This window comes from Archocentrus centrarchus, chromosome 17 (assembly GCF_007364275.1).
Source record: "Archocentrus centrarchus isolate MPI-CPG fArcCen1 chromosome 17, fArcCen1, whole genome shotgun sequence".
NCBI lineage: Eukaryota > Metazoa > Chordata > Actinopteri > Cichliformes > Cichlidae > Archocentrus > Archocentrus centrarchus.
The window spans coordinates 9,528,411-9,548,934 of record NC_044362.1 but is presented as its reverse complement, the minus strand read 5'-3'; the positions used below and the strand labels follow the sequence as shown (position 1 = coordinate 9,548,934).

The following is a 20,524-nucleotide window of genomic DNA, read 5'->3' as shown; positions in this document are numbered from 1 at the left end:
TGCCACAAGTGGTACTTTTTCCAAGAACGTGAACCCTTGTGTTTCATTGATCACATGCAGCCAGTAGAGGGAGCCAGCCCGGCAGAATAAACTGCAGGTCCCACAGGACCAGTGGAGGGAAGAAATTAACAGGTTATAATTACATGCAGAATAAATGTACTGAAACAAACGCATAGACAAATGGTGATGTGCCTTTTTAAAGCTTCTACAGGTAGCCATAGGAAGGGTCAAATGACTGAAGCCTCACATGTCAACAACAGTTTGCTTTGGTGATTGCAAACCCTTCACATCTGGGGTTTAATAACTCCTAAAACCATAAAATTGATTTGCAGTGTGTGGTAGAAAGAGAGGAAGGGCAAGGAGCTATGAAACCTGATCACAGATCCGCGCACACACAGGCATTCACAGCATGCAGAGCTGAGGACATAACACCACGCTGACAGCTGTTGTGACATTTTATTGGGATGCAAGCGTGCTCGAGAAAAAATTAACAGCGACGACAATCACATGTGTGAAGCTCCAGCGTGTTCTGAAGCGCACAAGCAAACTGTACAACAATCACAGTCATGCTGAGGCAGATTTCTTGAATAAATTCTTATTACCAACTCCTTTATCTAAACCTGCTCATAAGAGATTAAAGGAACACTTGATATAGGGACCATCTCAAAAACAATTCAGCACACTGGGATGGGAGGCAGATGCAGCAATAAGGATGTATAAAAACTCTTTCTCTGCTGTTCACTGGTTGTCCTTCAATGTGATCCTGCTCAGGTATACAATAACACCTGTTTCTGAAATCCTAGCTCTAGTGATGACGCTGCATGTAAGAGGAGCTCTGTTTGACTTAAAAGAAAAAACTCAGACGACAGAGAATAAAGTGACCGAGTCTCTCTCTCTGTCTCTTTTTGTGGGGGGGCTGCATCAGTAATGAGAACCAGCTGCAGAGTTGGTACCTGCTTGCCCAGCCCCCTTGGCACAGCCTTCTTCCTCTGCTGCCTGGGTGGCAGTCTGAGCAGGGGAGGGGCTAGAGTGCCTCTGGCGTCTCATGAAGGGGAACACGCTAACAGGAAGGAGAGAAGGAAAATTTACTAAATAAATACATGTTTAAACTTGAAAAAAGAGGGGGAAAGTGGTGATGAACATGAAATGGCACCTTTTCTTGGTTTCCTGTGGGACAACGGCTTTGGCCAGCATATTTTTGTACAGGTCAGACTTGAGATACCTTGGGTAGGAGTCCTGGAAACAGACACGTATGCACAAACAGAAGCTTTTAGTTCATGGAAAAGAAAAGAAGAACTTCCACATGAGTCCTAAGGTGACACAAAGTATGCTTTGTGCAAGTCTGATTGTTCAGAAACAGGAAAAAGCAGGTCATACATTTATTGTACCCAACAAAAGATTTGAGACAAAAGAGAGGAGAAATTTAATGCACTCTCATATGTCATGCAATATGAAGCCGGAGCCCAGAGGTATCCAGCTTAGCTTAGCATAAGTACTGAAAACAAGCTGAAGCAGCTTGACTTACAGGCAGCACCTGTAAGGCTCTGATATGAGAGTGATACTGATCCTCTCATCTGACAATAAGCATTTTTCCCAAAACTGTGTTCCTGTAAGCCAGAACTCACTTAAAGGGACCAAACAACTAAAAAACTGCACAAGCTGTAAAAATCTCGAGCCACCCTTCATTTTTTAAAAAATATTTTGCTAGAAAAATGGGAAATAGGTGCAGTGATTTACTGAAATGTGCAAACATACAGTGCTGTACTGTACATGGAAATAAAGTATATCAAGCGCAAACAGAATCTGGACAATTCTAACAAGCTTGAAAATCAATATTTGGTGTGACTGCCTTTATTCTTCAGCACAGCCTGAAGTCTCTGTCATTTCTTTCAGTAGTTTTCAGGAATAGTTCTCCAGGCTTCCTGAAGGACATTCTTGAAGGACTCTTCTTTGGATGTTGGCTGCTTTTTGTCCCATTCTCTGCCAAAATGATCCCTTCTGCTTCAATAATGTTGAGGTTCCCAGGCTCTGGGGAGGCCAGTCCATGATGACAGTGTGCCATTGTGTATTTTCTCTCCAGGTTTGCTTTTATTTGCCTTTGTCAATCAGATGCTTTCCAGATGGTATTGCATTCTGGACCAAAATCTGATGGCACTTGTCAGTCTTCATGACTGCTTATGACTGTTGTCATTAAGTGTCATTCGGTAAATTATGACACTTTTAATGCACAGTTGACTTTTAAACAATGTCAATTTTGCATTAAAAGTGTCATAATTTACCGAATGACAATCACAATCCACAAGATAGTTACAGTAACTGTCTTAAGAGACAGTAGACTGGCCTTTGATGAGGACAAACATTAAGCCTCATTAACAGAATTCAATCAGAATTTGTTTTTAACATGTCAGGTTTAGAGTGAAAAGTCTAAGAAGAAAATGCATTCAGTATTCTAGGCTCTTACTTTATGTAATGCATTTTTATGGTTAATGGTGAGCACATTATATAAAGATACAGTGTGTGAGTGGGTGGGTGGGTGAGTCACAGGTCAGACCTTCTTCATAAGGAAGTAGATGTGCATCTGTGCATCATCCATGACGACGCGATGCGGCCGCTTGATGCCCTCTAAGGTTTTATCCATCGTCTTACTGTCGATATTGACCCAGCGAGCCGCTCCAGGAGCCAGGAAATTCCTGGATCACACAAAGAGCTGCAGTCATCTATGAACTGAAATATGTGCGTACATCATGTGCTTGTCACTTACTTGTAGACTGCTTCCACTTTCTCTACGATTTTGGAGCTTTCTCCGTGTCTAATATCCTCACATGCCTGCCAGAAATACAGGTTCTCCGCTGAGAGTCAGAGAGACACTCGGTGAGGAGCTGCGTGTGTGGCAAACAACACTGATGCAGGAAAATGTGACACACACAGCAAGAGACTTTTTATAGCAATGAACGGCCTCTGTGGAATATTTCATACGGTATGTATGCATGGATGAGCAAATCCTTCTTCTGCATTTGCTCATGCATCTCACCCTTAGATCTGGCCCTGCCTCTCCCCGCTATTCTTCTACCTTATCGTTTAAGTTTATCATCTGTTGTCTTTTTTTCCGGTCTTTCAATTCTTCTTCTAATGGTTTAAAAGATTGTTTTAATTGATTGCTGTGCAGCACTTTGGCCATGTCTCTTGTGTTTAAATGGCTACATAAATATATTTTAATCTCGTTTCCACTGCCTCGTCTTTCCATCTCTCACCACTGGGACTGGAAAATATCATAGGCACGATAATGAAATTCTGAATACTAACGAGAATAAGAATGTCAACCCATTAAGTTGCTGTGAAAAACAATTCATAGATTTTTCCATGTGTAATATTGTAATAATTTATACTATATTCCTTGTATTTTACACATACAATCCAAGATTTCTCTCTCTTTCTCACCATGGTTTACTGTGGATCTGTTATTCTCATTTCCAGCTGCACAGTTTCAGCCTCAACAGGGACTTGGCTAAAAGGGAGGGCATGTGAGGGCATCTCACTTCTTCAAACATGTGATCAGACCCCTCTGGTGCCCACCAAAACTATGTTATCCTATCGATTGCAAAAGTGAGCTGAAAGTGCAGGTGGACACAGACACCCAGACCCGCTTTACTGGGAAAAAAAGGGGTATGAATCATTTAAAACACAACTATATACACACCAAAACACAACTTTTGTAGTTTTGTCTGTGCACATCACCACAGTGGAATTTAAATCACATAATAAGTATGACTTTCAGCTTGAACTCAAGGGGTTTTAGAAAAGGTTTGCATTAGCTGTTTAGTAATTACAGCCTTTTTTATACACAGTCCCTCATTTTCAGAGGTTCAAAAGTAACTGGACAGTTGACTCAGAGCGGTTTCGGGGCCCGGTGAGGCCTGATCTCTTGTTATTTCATGACAAATGAAGCAACATAAATTCTGAAGCCCTAAGTGTTGAATTTGTATTCTACAGCTTTTGGACTGTAATTTTAAATGTGACGATTCAGTGAAATCTCAGTCCATCGGAGGGAGGTCATCCTTAGGTTAAAAAACTAATAAACCTATCAGAGATTAAAAAAAACTTTAGGAGAGGTAAAATTAACAATCTGATGTGCATGATGACAGAATTATTTCCATGGTTATTAAAAACTTTACAACATCTGTCCAAGTCAAGAACACTCTCAATGAGTAGGTGTATCATTGTCGAGGTCTACAACAGAAGGCCAGATTAGACATAGTTTGAAAAAATTCTTTGGACAGATGAAGCAAGATGAACTCATACCAGAATGATGGGAAAACCGCATTTTTACTCTTGGTTTCAAGTATGGATGAACTTTCCTTTCCAGCATCCTGACAGAGCTTCCTGGGGAGGCTGAGGAGTGTGATCCCCCTCCAGTCCCCCTTCTTGAAGAGCCTCCACCACCCCATTCTGGCATCCAGAGCCACCACCCCAGATCTCCATGTGATGTTGCAGACGCGTGTCAACCAAGACAAGCCCTATAACATCCAGAGCCTTCAGGAACTCAGAGCGAATCTCATCCACCAGGAGCCCTGCCACCAAGAAGTTGTTTCACTACCTCAGTGACTTCACCCCCAGTGATGAGCGAGTCTTCCTCAAGCAACCCTTTGGTGTCTCTGCCATAGGGGTCGTGGAATCGCTCTTGTCTGGCCCCTCAGCCAGGACCAGTTTGCCTTGGGAGACTCTACCAGGGGCAAATCTCCCAGACAACATGTCCCCTGGGATCACTGAGACACACAAATCCCCTCCACCATGATAAGATGGTGATTCAAGGAGAACAATGCATTTTAGTCCTGAATATCCTTGAGAGGACAGAGAGCTGCTCTGCATTGCTGGCAATAAGTCCGAATGTTGGTGTTGGACTCCTCCGGGGCTGCCTTTTATCACCGATTCTGTTTCATAATTTTTATGGGCAGAATTTCTAGGCGTAGCCAAGTGGTGGAAGGGCTTCTGCCTTGGTGGCCTCAGAATCTCATCTCTACTTTTTGTGGGTGATGTAGTCTCTTAAAGAAAGAGTGAGGAGTGCGGCCATTTCAAGAGGGGCCCAAAGTAGAGTCACTGCTCCTCACATGAAAGGAGCCACTTGAGGTGGTTTGGGCATCTGACTAGGATGCCTCCTGGGTGCCTCTTGGGTGAGGTCTCCCAGGCATATCCTACCGGAAATAGGCCCTGGGGCAGATCCAGGACACACTGGAGACATTATATCTCTCAGCTGGCCTGGGATCACCTCTGTGTTCTCCCAGATAAGCTGGAGGAGGAGGCTGGGAAGCGGAAGGTCTGGTTTTCTCTGTTTAGGCTGCTGCCCCTGTGACCAGGCCCCGAATAAGTGGAAGAAAATGGACGGATGGAAGAATGATAGGAAGAGAGAAGTATGGAAAAGGAGAGAAGCATCTAATGATCCAAAGCATACAACATAATCTGTCATGCATTGGGGTTCTAGTGTTATGAGCATGATTTTATTAAATACAAAACTGAATGCAGAAAGGCCTACAAACAAGCAGAAACTGAAGGTGACTGCAGTGAAGGCCTGGCAGATCATCTCAAGGCCGAGGCTCTGCCAGGTCATAGTGTGTAGTGATGTCCAGTTCTAGACTTTTTTTTGTTGTTAAACCCCTTGAATTAAAACAGAAATTCTGAACTTCAGTCACTATGAGTGTCTGATTTTAAACTGTGGTGGTGTGCAGAGGGGGAAGCTCCTAAAAGCTGTCCTTTTGTCCACCAAATTATAGTGTTAACTGTAATGGTAAACAAGATTATAATATGAATTATTTTAACATATTACATGTCTAATTTTTTATCCTTCAATAGTCACAGCTGAAGGCTCCATATTTGTGATTGGTTCCCCTGTGACTGGTTCTTAGCTGCTGCCACCCCATTTTAAAAAAGCTCCTGTTTCTCACCACTAAACTCTTTCTCCAGGTAGGTCATGAACTCCCGCCTCCCCATGGCATCACTGAGGAGCTCCATGAAGCTGAAGCTCCAGCGCTCTACTCGAAGACGTGTTGGGAATGGCACTCTGCTCACAGAAACACAATAACAACAAAAATGTGGATCCAGACACGCTGATACATTAAGCTCATTTATAATGTAATGTACTCACATTTATATGGCACTTTCATGCTGGCTACTCAAAGCACTTTAGACTACACATTTTAACCATACTGCATTTATTCTATACACTTGAAACACTTTATCTACCTCATAGTTATGGGCAATTTTGAATCACCAGATAACCTAACATGCACATCTTTGGACTGTGAGAGGAAGCCAGAGTATCCAAAGAAATCCCACACAAACATGGGGCGAACTCCACCCTTCAAACAAGTGCTTTTAGGTCCCTCTTTCTTTAAAGGGAACTTTCTTCTGAGTGGCTGACCCTCACAAACAGACGGTTTGCAGGGGCACCTGAGTGCCTGAGAAGGCTGAATTAAGGATATCACTTTTTCACTGGCATAGAGAGCTGAGAGTAGAAAAAGCTGTATGAAACAGAGTGTTTAGAGCAGTTTTGAAGCCTGAACCTTTGGCCATATTTAATATGAACATCCACCATTATAACACAAGCTTCAACTCTGAGCAAATATATCAACTGACGTGCTGCTGCTACAAGACTTGATGACGGTTTTGAATGTGTGGAGTACCATACTGTATTGATTTGTTATAATCTATGTATTAGCTCACATTTTCTGCATTCATCGTCCAGTGTGCGCTGTCATCAGAGATCCAAGGATTACTGGCAGGCAGCCTTGCATAATGGGATCGTGGTTCAGGTACTGCTCACTGTATTTCAGAAAACTGCACATCCACACACAAATGCAGAGGCACGCGTGCACACACAGACACACGCGCACAATCACACACACACAGTATTATTGTATTAGTCCTGCAGATCATAAGAGTTAATGGCCACTAATTCCAACTCGCCTCGAGAAGCATCCATTAGTGGCTCTTATAGAGGGAGCACTAAGCTTTATCTGCATGTGTGTGCGTACTAGAAGACGTCGACTTTGATTCAGGCAATAGGACGTCCATTATGTGTGTATATGTACTTGTCTGCATGTGAGCCTTTGACAAACTGACACATACCCCTCCAGGCAGATAGATGACTTTACACGGTTTATTCCAAGGGCCTTTCTACAGGCTTCAATCTAGAAACAAAGGCAGGACAGAAGAAGCACACTTACACTTTTCTACATACACTCAATGTACTTTCACCCAATGGCATCTAAATTAAATACAGTACACACCCTCTCTTTTGTAGTAGTCACTGTTCTAGTTCTGTAAAGAATAATAGAGGGTCATCATGTATGGTCACATGTTGACTACATTATACATTTAAATATAGAGAGAAATATAAATATATATGGAATTACATTTGTACAGGTGTATATAGTTGGATATTCCTTGTGACCAAATATGTTCACAGACACACAAACAATAGCATTAAACAGTCTGACAAATAAGGAGAGCCCAGTATGAAATTATAGACTAGCATAGCATATAATAAATTATTAATTACATCAGCCATCATTTAAATGTGTGACAGCAGACACTACTGAACTACCCTGTCATGTCAGGTACTCAACTTTTAACCTCGATTTATAATCATGACTATTATAATACACTGTAAGCATTCTTAATACAGTGCAGGTCTCTCATAAACTTACTTTCAAACAGTCCCAGTTGCAAGAAAGAAGAAGAAAGAAGGCAATAAAACACGGAGTGAAAGTTACATAGTTAATGGATTTAAAAAAAAAAACCAAAAAAACAGAAAGAAGAGAAATGCAATGAAGTCACTGACCAGCGTGACCCGGAGAGCTGAAGTATTTGGTCGCTCTAAACCCATGTCCAACACGTTATTAACCCCAGGCTGAAAAAAAAACTACCCACACATACACAAAGTAAAATCTAAGTATAGTGTATTTGTTGCATGTGTCTATACAATGTGGTGTGTGTGTGTGTGTGTGTGTGTGTTTGTGTGTGTGTGTGTGTGTGTGTGTGTGTGTGATGAGAATATATGCGTGAGAGCGAGCACTTAGCCTCCCTAGAAGTTTCCGCTCCACTAGCTCTGACTTTTAGTCCCAGGTTTCTTTCTTTTTCTCTAAGCCCTCGTCCCTAATTCATAAGGTCAAGACAGGATGGAGTCCTCCTCCAAAGCCGTTGTCCTCTAATTCACCCTCCTCTCTTCCACCGCAGTACCTCTATATACCTCCCATTATCCCTTTCATCTTCCCCCCCTTTTCCCCGACACACACACGCACACACACACACACACACACGCACACACACACACACACACACACACACACACTTTTTTTTCCCTTTCTCTTTGGTATCTAAGAAATAACTGGTGTTTAGGTAACAAACAGATGTGGAATATGATGATTTTTTTTTCTTGCTCCATTTTTCCCTCTCTCGCTCTCGTCCGCTTTATGTCAGCTGAGGCTCTCACCAGACAGGTTGAATATTTCATGCAGAAGGGAAAGTGGGCTGTAGGTGAACATTAGTGGAACCGCTCTGTTTTTATACTGTGGTACAGCTGTAATAGTTTTCTATTATAGATATGATTATTATATAGTTATGCTGCAGTGTAGTATGTACAGTACAGTTCAGTGGAGTACAGTATTATTGAACGTACCGGGGGCCTGTTGATGAGCCAGTAAGCCTGCTCCTGACACTCTAGAACAATGCGGTCAGCCTTCCGCCGCTGTTTGGACGCTCTAAACATAAATCACAGCGTGAGTTTGTGCTCGCCTGTAATTGCACGTGTGTGGGGGCATGCATGCACATGAGTGCACCTGAGTTGCTCTCTGGCTTGCATCACCACAAAGTCCCAGGTGTGGTTGATCCTCTTGTGCAACAGACTGTACCTTTCCTAAAAAGGAAAATGAAAAGAGGGAGGAGAGGAAGAGGAATGATGGCATAGACTTCTTGGACTAAATCCTTCCTATTGCATATTTCATAACAAGCACAGACACACACATGATTTCCTCACCTTCTCATATTCCATCAGTTCTCCTTGTTTTCTTATATTCTTTTTAGCCAAATAGATTGCTGATGGGACATAGGAAAGAAAACAAAACAAAGCGGTGAAAACAGAGGTTCAAAGATCCGTACCTCTGTTTATAATGTGTAATAAAGCTTCTTTTTTCTTTTGGCTGCTCCCTTATTGACAAGGGGTCACCACAGTAGGTAGCTCTGTATATTTGATTTTGCTGATTTTTTTTTTTTTTTAATTTATTTATTTTTACGCTGGATGCCCTTCCTAACGCAACCCCCAAAAGACTTGTGTCTCCTCCTGGTCTCAAACTGGGGATGTCTCATGTGTTAGGTGAATGCGTAAACCACAACACTATAATAAACTTCATTTGTATAGCATATAAATGAGTAAAAAAAAGAATAAAAAACATTGAATTAGACTGAAAAACGACAGGAATCATAAGAGTTAGGGTTACATATGAAGTGGAGCGTTCTAATTCCAGTTTTTTCTTACCATAGTCCAGCTCTGAGGCAGGCCACCTGGTACTAGTCCAGAAGTAAGGAGTCTGTAAAAAAAAAAAAAAACAAGTGAAATTTTTCCTCTTTTTTAAAAAATTTTCAGGATCAGGATTGATGTTGAAGCAGGTGATGAAAAAGTGGCAACAGAGAGTGGCAGATGGATGAGGGATTAGGAAGTGGGCTAATGGAGTGAGAGTGAAAAAGGGGGATAGACACTAATAGCGAAGAGGTGATGTTTTATTGAAAGATAGATGGAGGAAGGGCAGCGTTTTCAAAGCAGGCCTGACCTGGAAGCGGTTAGGGGGGATTGGGTAGGGGTAGGTTTAGTGTTAGGGTGGACTCATCGGGCCGTAGCACAAGGCACCTCGGCTCTTTGAGGGGGTAAATGTATCCGTATTTCACCAGCATGTTGCCAAGGTGCAGAGCCTCTGTTAAACACCACAGAAGAAGTCTCAAACTTGTCACTGGATTGTTATTCAGGTTTTTTATTTATCACTGTGAGATGTCTGATGGCGCCTGAGAGGAGATGCTGATTTCATTAGGACTAAAGCTTTCAGACTGAATGAAGTAACTGTGATTGGAAAAATGCTGTTGGGACTGCATATTTCTTAATCAAACATGTGAGCATTGTCAGCAATCTCTCATAAATCAAGGCTTTGCTCCAGTGATGAAATGCCTCATCAATCTTCAGTCTCTCCTCATTTGTTAAAGAGCCCTACTTTTATGACTGACAGCTACCAAAAAAAGCTGCAGGATGCATTTTAATCAGCTTCTACCACCTCCTACCTACCATCGCTTTCTGCCTGACTCCACTCTTTTCCTTTAGGCTACTCTGAAGCAAAAGCGACCAGCAGACCAGCCCACCCCATTCAGATAAAGCCTCTAATTTAGTTGAAAATCTCCTGAGGTGAAGACCTCTGTGGGGACACTAATCAACCTCAGATCATCAGGTGAGTTAATCAAGCCCAGACCCACAGGTGCTAAGCCCATTCCTGTTTACTGGAAACGGCCATCCCATACAAAACACACACAAATCACTACCTACTGCGTCAGACACCATATCCTGGCAACACGCTAACGACACACAACATGCCTGTCACACACAGAGAGATATAAACAGCAGATACTTAACAGTCACCTATCATATACAGTGTATCTGTACACTTACCCTCTTCACTGATCCGTATTGTGCATCAACCAGGCAATTATATCATGACCTGTGAAACAATGGAAGGAAAGAAGAGGGGAATGTAGGAAAGAAGTTCCTCTCCAATCTTGGCAAGGCACACAGGATTCTCCAAAGGAGAAAAAAAATGCTGAATTATGTATGAGTGCTGGGACAAAGTCAAGCTGCAATGTACCTGTCCACCCATGCACACTGATTCTAATGCATACTGACACAAGGAACACACACACACCTGTCATGGCATGTGGAATGACAGTTATGAGGAGCCTCTGGTTTCTCATCTTCATGCCCATGTCAGGGTCCTGCATGGCCACAATCACTTTCTCCATCTGCAAGGGAGACACACACACACACACACACACACAACACACACACAGAGACACATATATGTGAGCATGCAGATGGGCAGAAATGGACGTCAACACGAAAAAGTAAATAATAATAATAATAACAATAATAATAATATTATCATATATGGTCATATATTCTACCCTGTTCTACATTTGTTTTCTTCTGGAATCCGTTCAATGTGTTGGATTTACGCAGCGCTAGATTTCCAGGATAATATGTGGCAAAATAAAAACAAACCAGAGGACACATGATCGAGCAATCCTACCTTTCGAAAGCATGCCATTTGCTCCCGATGACACCCTCCTTTAGCGAGGGTGTTGATGGTCATCTTGCGGGATCCTTAGGATCACTTGACGGGACGGTAAAGTGCAAAAGCAAAGTGCTACCGGGAGAGCGCGTCCGAGAGAGAGAGCGAGCGCGCGCAGCGTGTGTTCATCTTTCCCATTTGGCTGTCCCGTGCCTGCCGGGCGCGCGCAGCTGTGTAGATAAGAAGGGATTACATGCGAAATAAATTTTTCACTCATGTTAAAGAGTTTCTGCACCAAAGAGGCAACAATATTTTCTTTATACTTTTCACTGGTAAAAAATATGAGGCCTACACTGTATACAAAATGTAACCATAGCCTGTCATGTCGTTTTGTTTTTGTTTTTTTTTGCCATTTTTTGAATATAAAAAAGGTTTAACATTTACCAAGGGTGTTTTGTTTACATCATAAGGGTATTAAATATAAAGACACTGCATATCAGTAAGTGTGACGTGGCCTAAATGGCTAAAAGGTTGAATAAAAATGACAAAATGTTAAAAATCAATAAAATTTCGTCTAATTTAATCACAGGCAAACATGATTACATAAGTCTGTAAGACTGCATGAATGGGTAAGCAAACATATTTTTTTAAGATGAAAAAGCATTATGTGGTCCTGAATGTATGGGCTAATAAATAAATACATTCGCCGTTAAACTGTGTCCGACCCATTTTATGCAAGATTTTGATGTTATTTTTTTGCAGGATTAAAAATAAAATGAGTTAACTGAAATATTTCTGGTCTCTGCTTGGTAAAATAATTTACATTATTTATTTTGTATTTTTTTTAAAATAAATTCTGAAGTGATGAGTCGCGTGCTGGTTTACATTCGCATGCTTAACGACAATGAATGAACGTCAATGGCTGTAGTTTTTGTGCCACTCAGGCTTCCGTAGTAGGAGGAAGCCGTTCCGTCGTCGTGTTTAGACCTTTTACTGGTCTTGTCTTCGGGTAATTTATTACGAGAAAGAAGGGCCTTTGCAGAGGTAAGAGTTTAACTCGTGCTTTTTCAGTGTCGCAGGGTTAACTGTAACAAGTCAGCTCTGTAGCGAAGCGGTTTTATCTGGCCCGGCTAACAGTAGCTGTAGCAGGATGGAGCAGACCATTGAGGAGACTCAGTGTTGAACTGGTCCACTCCAGAAGTGTTGACACTGTACACTCGGCAACACTGATAGACACAATTTAACGTGAAACCAGAATTTAGAGTCTGTTTTAAATAAAATTGGTGTCCCCTGTTCCGTCATTTTGCATGATAAAGACAGCATAGGTATTGTCTTGTTACACCTGTGAGCTTTGTTTGTTTTGGTGTTTTCTTTCTGTGGTATATCAAGATTTAGTCAAACCAAAATCTACAACATCATTACAGCCCAACACGCAGCACTATTTGAAACCTGCAAAGCCACGGTCAACTCATGAATTAAAACCGTTTCCACACTTTCAGAGAAGGAAGGGACGTATCCTTGTCACCATGAGCCTTTCAATAATACACTCCACTTCTGATAAACGTTTTTTCAAATTGTATATGGGTCTCTGTCAGGTCGTGATGGGTGACATCCGTCAGTCATTGCTGCCTCGGGATGTGCTGAGTGCAGCCAAGGAGCTGCTGTACCACCTGGACATTTACATCTGTAACCTGGTGCAGTCTGGGAGACAGCCTCCTCAGGTGACTCTAAACCCTGGAGCTGGTTGAGGAGTTCATTCTGCATGCACCCAAAGATAGAAACACCCCAGCCAGGGTAAACCAGTGCCCAGAGCACATAAGCACCAACATATAATATGTAAACACACAAATGATCAGCCAGTAACTTGTGTGTATGTCTTTCTCCTTTCAGAGAATGAGTGCTCTCCAAGAACTCCAGCTGTTGGAGATCATGTGCAGCTGTTTTCAGGAGCAGAGTCGTGACACTGTCCGTCAGCTTATGTTCTCCGCCCTTTTTAATCTCCAAGGCAACCAAGCAGATGAAAGCCGCATGGCTCTGCTAGGCAAACTGGTCTCCATGGCTATCGCTGTGGGCAGGGTTCCTATCTTGGAATGTGCCGCCACCTGGTTACAGGTGAGGATTCACACACACAGCCGTAGTTATGCAGGCAATAAGAAAGGTTTTACAGAGGGAAATTTTGATCACAGGACAGTGACATCATCAACATTTAGTTTGTTCTCTATAAGCTTTTGCTTTTACTATGCTATATGTTGGACACCAGGTAGGAAATCATCTGGGAGAGTGAAAAGAAGGAACGTGCTTCTTTCTTCAGCGTGGTGTGGCTCATGTCATGTCCTGTGTTGGTGGTAGTTTCTGGAGCCTATCCCCGCTGACATAGGGCGAGAGGCAGGGTACACCGTATACAGGTCGCCAGCCTGTCGCAATAAAAAAATGACTGTGTGACTGCCTGCCTGTGCTTTGGATGTACTAATCGTAGGACTCTGGTTGTGTTTGTGATGTGCAGAGAACCCATCGTGTATACTGCGTACGCTTGGCACAGGTGCTCGTAGATGATTACTGTAGTATGGTCCCAGGGTCTGTGCCCACCCTGCAGAATATCCACAGCGCCAGCCCACGCTTCTGCTGCCAGTTCATCACTGCTGTCACCACCCTCTATGACTTCACCTCAGGTACCTTATTTTTTAAAAAACGAGAAAAAAAAAAAGTCCAAAACATGTAAAAAGTCGGGAACTCTGGAAAAAAGACTGACACGGCCCATTCCTTCTGTTTTTTAACACCTTTGTGTGCTTTTTTAGAGGAGCTCACCCCCCCACTCGAACTCCTCCAGATGATAGTGTCGTGGATCCAAGATGACCCTCGTCTAGTCCTGATCACCTTTCTGAACTCGCCCCTCTCTGGCAGCCAGCCGATCACCTCACTTGATGTCACACCATTAGGGGGTTTGGTGCGCTGGTGCATCAAAGCACCACTGGTCTACAGGAGAGACAAGAAGCAGGCGCTGACCAATGGAAGCCCTGAGAATGAGCCAGAACCAAAACCTCTCTTTTCTGCACTTCATTTAAGTGTCCTGCAGGTGTGTTTGTGTGTTCAGATTCGTTCAGTAAGAGACATGATGTACATATCGAGCACATAAAGGTCATCAGTCTGTTTTCCATGTCCATCTTCTGTATTTAGGTCTTTATGCTTCTGCCCACCATACTTAACGAGAAGGGGCTTTATGGCCGCCTGGCACTGCTTCAGGTGGAGTCCTTGGCTGCTCTGACATCTGACCTTTCCCGACTTTTGGACCAGGCTGACAAACACACGCTCACGTCATCTGCCGATACACATGCGCTGTCCCAGCTGGCCCTCGACCGGCTGGCACAGGCCCTGCAGGTGGCCATGGCCAGTGGAGCCCTGCTCTGCTCGAGAGGTAACCATGTAGAAAATGGTGTAGTAGGTGCAGGTGCATTTTTGCACCTGAGATTGTAAATTAATGTAATATTCAGCTATTCAAACCCAGCTCCATTCAACCACCCCCCCCAAAAAAAGAAAAATTACAGATGAAGTTATAAAAAAAGTTTTCACAACACTATGTGCAGTCATGAAAAACTAAGTACACTTACTTCTTCCATAGGAATTAAGAGGGTTAGTAGGAGCCAGGTGCTGCTAGTCAGATGCACTTGATTAACTGATCATCAGCAAGTGTGAGCACCTCTATAAAAGCAGAGGTTTTGGCAGTTTGCTTGTCTGCTGTGTGTTAATACAATGCCAAGAAGAAACAACATCATTAGTGATCTTAAAGATGCAACATTTGCTGCTCATCAATCTCAAAAGGGTTCCAAACAAGTTGAAGTCCATAATTCTGTAGTGAGAAACATTATTCTCAAGGGAGAAACCAGTCTTCTGTGCAGTGCTCAGAGAAACTGCAAAAAGGCTGAACATGTATGTCTTGTTTGGAAAGACTGCTGGGAGAAGACCTCTTCTCTTTAAAAATAATAGCTTAGGTCTGCAGAGTTGCATCTGAAGAAACCACAAGATTTCTGAAACCATGTTTGGAGAAAACCAAACAGCATATCAGCACAAACACCACATACCAACTGTCAAGCACGTGGTGGAGGGGTGATGATTTGGGCTTGTTTTGCAGCCACAGGACCTGGACACCTTGCAGCCATTGAGTTGACCATGAACTCCTCTGTATACCAAAGTATTGTAGAGTCACATGTTAGGCCATCTGTCCAACAGCTAAAACTTGGCCCAAAGTGGGCTATGTCATCAACAGGACAGTGATCCCAAGCACAGCAGCAAATCTACAACAGAATGAAAAGAAAAAAAAAGAATCAAAGTGTTGCAATGGCCCAGTCAAAGTCCACACGTCAATCTGAGTGAAATGTTGGGCGATTGGCTTCAAACATCAATGAACTGAAGCAAAATTGTGAAGACGAGTGGGCAAAAATCCCTCCACAATGATGTGAGAGACTAATAAAGTCATACAGAAAATTATTAATTCAAGTTATTCCTGCTAAAGGTGGTTCTACAGGCTGGTGAATCATGTGATGTACTTAGTTTTTCACAGGACTGCACAGAGTACTTTCTTTTTCAAAGTAGATGGGTACCCAAACTTTACCACATATTATAATTACTGTTTCATTTTCCTCTGTCCTTTCACTTCATGCACTCATCTTTTTAAATCTTTAACATTTAAAAACAAACTGATTTTTAAAACTTCTTACTTTAAAAATTGAGGAAATTAAAGAAATGTTGTTTACCAAGGAGATTTCAGCTTTTAGAGAAGAATTTATGTGGTAGCTTGGCAACCGGCTGTAGTTTGTCTTAGCACACGGTGGCTTTCTAAACACAATATTGTCTTCACAGAGGACCTGAGGGCCATCTGTCCCGACTCCCCCACAACAAGTAAGATCCAAGAGTTTGTTGTTCAGTACATCATTTCCCTTCACAATGTGGTATTTGTACAGAGCTGTCGCCTACACTGTGCTTCAGCTTTTGTTCAGTTTTTTTTTTTTTTTAATACAAAATTACATAAATGTACCATCTTATAATCAGCACCCTAAACTCTATGTGAAGCTGTTTAAGAACAACGAATTGTGCTGAACTGGAGTCTTGCTGTGGCTGTTTTATTTATACAATACAATGTCTATAGCTATAATTCCTGTAGTTGAAATTGGGCAAGAAAGTTTATGACAAATGCATGTGATTTCAAGCTATTTTGACTTTCAAAATGTGGATATTCTCAGCCTGATCAGATGCAGTGGCAACACATAAGAATCAGTTTTCACATGCTTATTTCATTTTATTAGCATGCAAAATTCTGAAATATTTTTCCCTGAACTGTAGTTCCCAAACATGATTATTTTTGTGGGGCTTTCCATTCTCACCTTTTTGTGTACTTGTATTTCCAGTCTGCTCCAGTTGGTGCTCTCCGGCCCGGTGATGTACTACAAACAACATCCACACACCTCCGCTGGCCTATAGCCCGCACGCCGCTCATTCGCCCATCGCACCGCTCCCCGCACTCCCTGCACACCATGCGCACACACCACTCGCCCCCCATCCTTCCTCTCACCCTCAGTACCCCGCTCAGCCTTTTATGACAGGGATGCCGTTTCCCTTCCGGCCTAGCCACTAAGGGAAAAATCCCTCAAGCCCGTTGGCAGATGTGAACTTGCTTTTGGATGTTTGGGAGTATGAAGTGAGTGTTGGTGTGCGTGGATTAATATGTGCGCTTGTATGACTGATTTATTATGTCTTATGTTATTAGCACATTTGCTTCTGAGAAATGCTGGGAGGCTAACATGTTTGTCCAATAAATATTTTTTTACTTCCATCATGGTTGTGTTCTTTATACCAGCCACTTGTGGTCACTGTTGTCCCCTTTCCAGCAGCAAACACTAAGCTTCTCAGTGCAAGAATAGTTCTTTATTTCAGGGTTTTTATTAGGATTTTTTGCAAAGTATATGGTGGCAAGAAAAGAAAACTACCATGTGTTGAAGTCTGTTTTTACACTGTGAAAAAAATATTTTTCAAGTGAACAGTTAGAAACTGAATCATCATTACTGGAATTAAACAAACTGCTTGTTAAAACATGACCTAAGTGCAAGCATACGTACCTCTAGAGGCAACTGGACTCATGGTGAGCACAAACGACTAAACGTAGACTGTTCAGAGTGTCCCAAACTCAATGAGCTTGGTTATGTAACTAGAAATGTCAGAGGTTTTGGAGTCCTGCCCTGTGTGCATAAGTTCACCCCTGTTGTGAGGCAGATAGCATATCATTTAACTGCAGCACCTCACCCCTTCCTGAGACCCCAGTTGCCCTCATATAAGAATTGCATCATCTGCAGTATTTTCTCTATAGGAACAGCAATGTCTGCTTAAAGTTCCCCGTAGGGTTAGGACAAGTTTGACCAGTATGTCTAGTGGATTCACAACTGTATGTCATATTTTTAAAACCTTTTATTGCACTTCCTTAGAGCACTTACTGAGAAGGAAATGCATTGTTGTTAATCCTTTCGTGTGACTTTATGTCGTGCCAAAAATAGAAATTTCTATTTCCTTTTCTATCTTTACTGGCAGTGTACTAGCAGAGGTGCATTTAGATTGTCTTCATTTCATCCTGGAACAAGTGTGCCAAGACATCAAGTCTTGAATCCACTCCAATAGAGTATCAGCATGGCAGTAAAATGGAGCCCAGCTTTAACATCACGCTGTCCCTCGCGAGCATGTTGGCTACTGCTTAAGACTGATTGGAGTAATGTTCACGTATGTGGTGTCTGTTGGCTCCCTCCCCCCCGACACACACACACACACACCAGATCTCATGGGTGGGACAGTGATAAGGATATCTCTTCTGAGAAAATGATGCTTTACTGTTGGGCCCTCAAAGGTGACGCATGAAGATACTATTAAAGTGAAAAAGGCGGGCTCGAAGAGAAAGAGTGTGTGAGCTTTGTTTCTGTGAATGATAGTGGAGCTGCTGGGTGGACTCAGATTTTGTATTCTAGTGTCAGCACAGCACATTTTACTCACAACAAGAAGTAGGAAACCTCTCCCCCCCATCTTTAATTCTGAAAAAAAAAAGTTTTCTAAACACAACCATGCTACTAATTACACCTATTAGATTTTAGATGTTCCAACATTTCATAACATTACACAGTCTCCAGCTTTTTATGTGTGTTACTGCCATCAAATTTCAGTTTCACCATAAGATCTGTTGTTGCTGTTGTACCATATGACAAACTATAGGCTTTAAATGATTTTATAATCATTACATTCTATGCACTGCATTCAGCCACAAAAAACAAAAAAAAAAAACTAACCATTATGCAATGTCAGCACACATGCTGGCCACAGCTGTCTCCATCTGTACATGGCTTACTGTAACAGATTTTCCATCAGGATTAAAAAGAATATTTTGGTTTGCGTTGGTTCAGTTAACCCTTACCAGATGTGGGTCTGTATGGTTAGGTTGGACCGTCTGTATTAACAGCTGCAGAATTGAGGTTTCCTGTAGGAACAACCACCCCCTGCTCACTCAGAGGCACCACCACCTCATCAAGGCTGATTCCCTCAGACCTGCAAGCTAACCATAAACCTGATGGCTCTAAAAGAAACAGCTGCAGCAGCCAGCCAAACCAGTTTTTAATCAGTTACATCTAATTGCCAAATCAAAATCCTATCTTCCCCCAAATGACCTCAGAAAACTTATTCATGCCTTCATCACCACTAGATTGGACTACTGCAGTTCTCTGTATTCAGGTCTTGAACAGTCACCTCTCCATTGTTTGCAGTTAGTCCAAAAATGCTGCTGCACGTCAGTTTCTCAATTGCCAAGACACATTTCTTGAAACCATCCCTCCATGTCTCTAAACTGTAAACACAAAACTCGTTTTTCAAACTACTTTCACAAAACCTCTGACTCTTCCTGCAAAACCAAATATTCCCTCAAAACAGTTCAAACAGTGCTCAAAAGCAAACAATGTTGTCAGATCAGACCCTGAGTCAATCAAAATGAAAAACACCAGCGAACAGTCATTATGCACAACATAGACAAAAGGAAAACAATCAGATCATAAAGTCTTTAGAGATAATTTTTACTGATAATTTTATGCACCTCAAGTGCATCACAGTGCAAAATATGTTGTGTCTAACTAGGTGAAAAGTGTTTAAGGTTCTATTTTTGTATTGATTTTAAGATTCTTTTGCTTACTTTTAAAGTTTTAAACAGAATAGCACCCAGGTATTTAGTTAAGCTGCTCAACTTTTATAACCCCAAAAGAGGGCTGAGATTATCCAGCCAGATGCTTTCAGTGCAGTCGAGGTCTTGATTTAAACATAGAAAGTATCGGACTTTCACAGTCACAGTCCCAGACTCTGGAAAAATCTGCCACTTGACATTCATACTGCAGAGTTTTCTCAGTCATTTAAATCCTGTCTTAAAATTCACCTTTTTACCTTGGCTTTTAAGTCAAGTTCAGTCTCGGTCCCATCAGGTTTTATGTTGTGGTGTCTTTCGTTTTAGTTTGTTATTAGTCATATTTATTGTTTTATTTTTGTTGTATTTGTTTGTTTTATGTTTACTGTATTTATTTTACTGGTCTATGGATCTATCTTGGTTGTTTGTAATTAACTTGTAAAGCACCTTGGTCAACCTGGTTGTTTTAAAATGTGCTATGGAAATAAAATTAACATTGACATGAATTGTAAGATGTCCTAGCGTTACGGAGGGCTTTTTTTAATAGAGCAACAAACTCTTTTTTCTAGGCTGAACGAACATCTTTTAAATTAGCAAGACGCCATTTCCTCTCCAGCTCGTGAGTTTTTTGCTGTAAGCTGTGAGTTTGTGAGTTATACTAGGAAGTCTTTCTTTTTCAGAGGAGCCACAGTATCCAAAGTTGCACTCAGTGAGGATGTAAAACTACTGATGAGAAAATTGAGTTTAGGTAGCTGCTCTGCACTGTGTTGGTGCACGGCATTGAAGAGGATAATAATGGAGGAATCATATCCTTAATTTAGTTACAGCACTTTCAGAAAGACTTCTACCCTACTGATGTTATTCAGGGAATGCTGATAAATCTTCAGTTTCTATGCCATGTGTCAGAACAAGCCAGTTGAGCCTAATAATAGATTAAATGCAGTGTTGAGGCTGTCATTTACAGCATCTACGTGTGTTATTTGATCTTCAGATTAAAAAATCTGAGAAATCAGACAGA

The 20,524-nt window shown here is 41.9% G+C and overlaps 2 protein-coding genes across 2 annotated transcripts; one reads left to right on the top strand and one right to left on the bottom strand.

Annotated features, from left to right (window-relative positions):
* Window positions 1-216: 216 nt before the first annotated feature.
* On the bottom strand, window positions 217-15,440 carry rgs11 (regulator of G protein signaling 11). The gene is given in 21 exon segments (XM_030752462.1): window positions 217-1,060; window positions 1,154-1,236; window positions 2,552-2,690; window positions 2,762-2,849; window positions 5,937-6,050; window positions 6,711-6,767; window positions 6,770-6,828; window positions 7,120-7,181; window positions 7,282-7,305; window positions 7,835-7,903; window positions 8,672-8,753; window positions 8,832-8,908; window positions 9,029-9,087; window positions 9,527-9,578; window positions 9,819-9,835; window positions 9,870-9,959; window positions 10,700-10,716; window positions 10,718-10,748; window positions 10,950-11,046; window positions 11,334-11,545; window positions 15,392-15,440. Coding segments are annotated over 20 exon segments (1,419 nt in total). The 5' UTR covers window positions 11,397-11,545; window positions 15,392-15,440; the 3' UTR covers window positions 217-921.
* Window positions 12,220-17,207, top strand: ints15 (integrator complex subunit 15). The gene is given in 11 exon segments (XM_030752461.1): window positions 12,220-12,359; window positions 12,911-13,044; window positions 13,046-13,109; window positions 13,206-13,427; window positions 13,819-13,984; window positions 14,111-14,388; window positions 14,490-14,727; window positions 16,170-16,187; window positions 16,190-16,208; window positions 16,715-16,754; window positions 16,756-17,207. Coding segments are annotated over 10 exon segments (1,359 nt in total). The 5' UTR covers window positions 12,220-12,359; window positions 12,911-12,916; the 3' UTR covers window positions 16,942-17,207.
* Window positions 17,208-20,524: the final 3,317 nt, after the last annotated feature.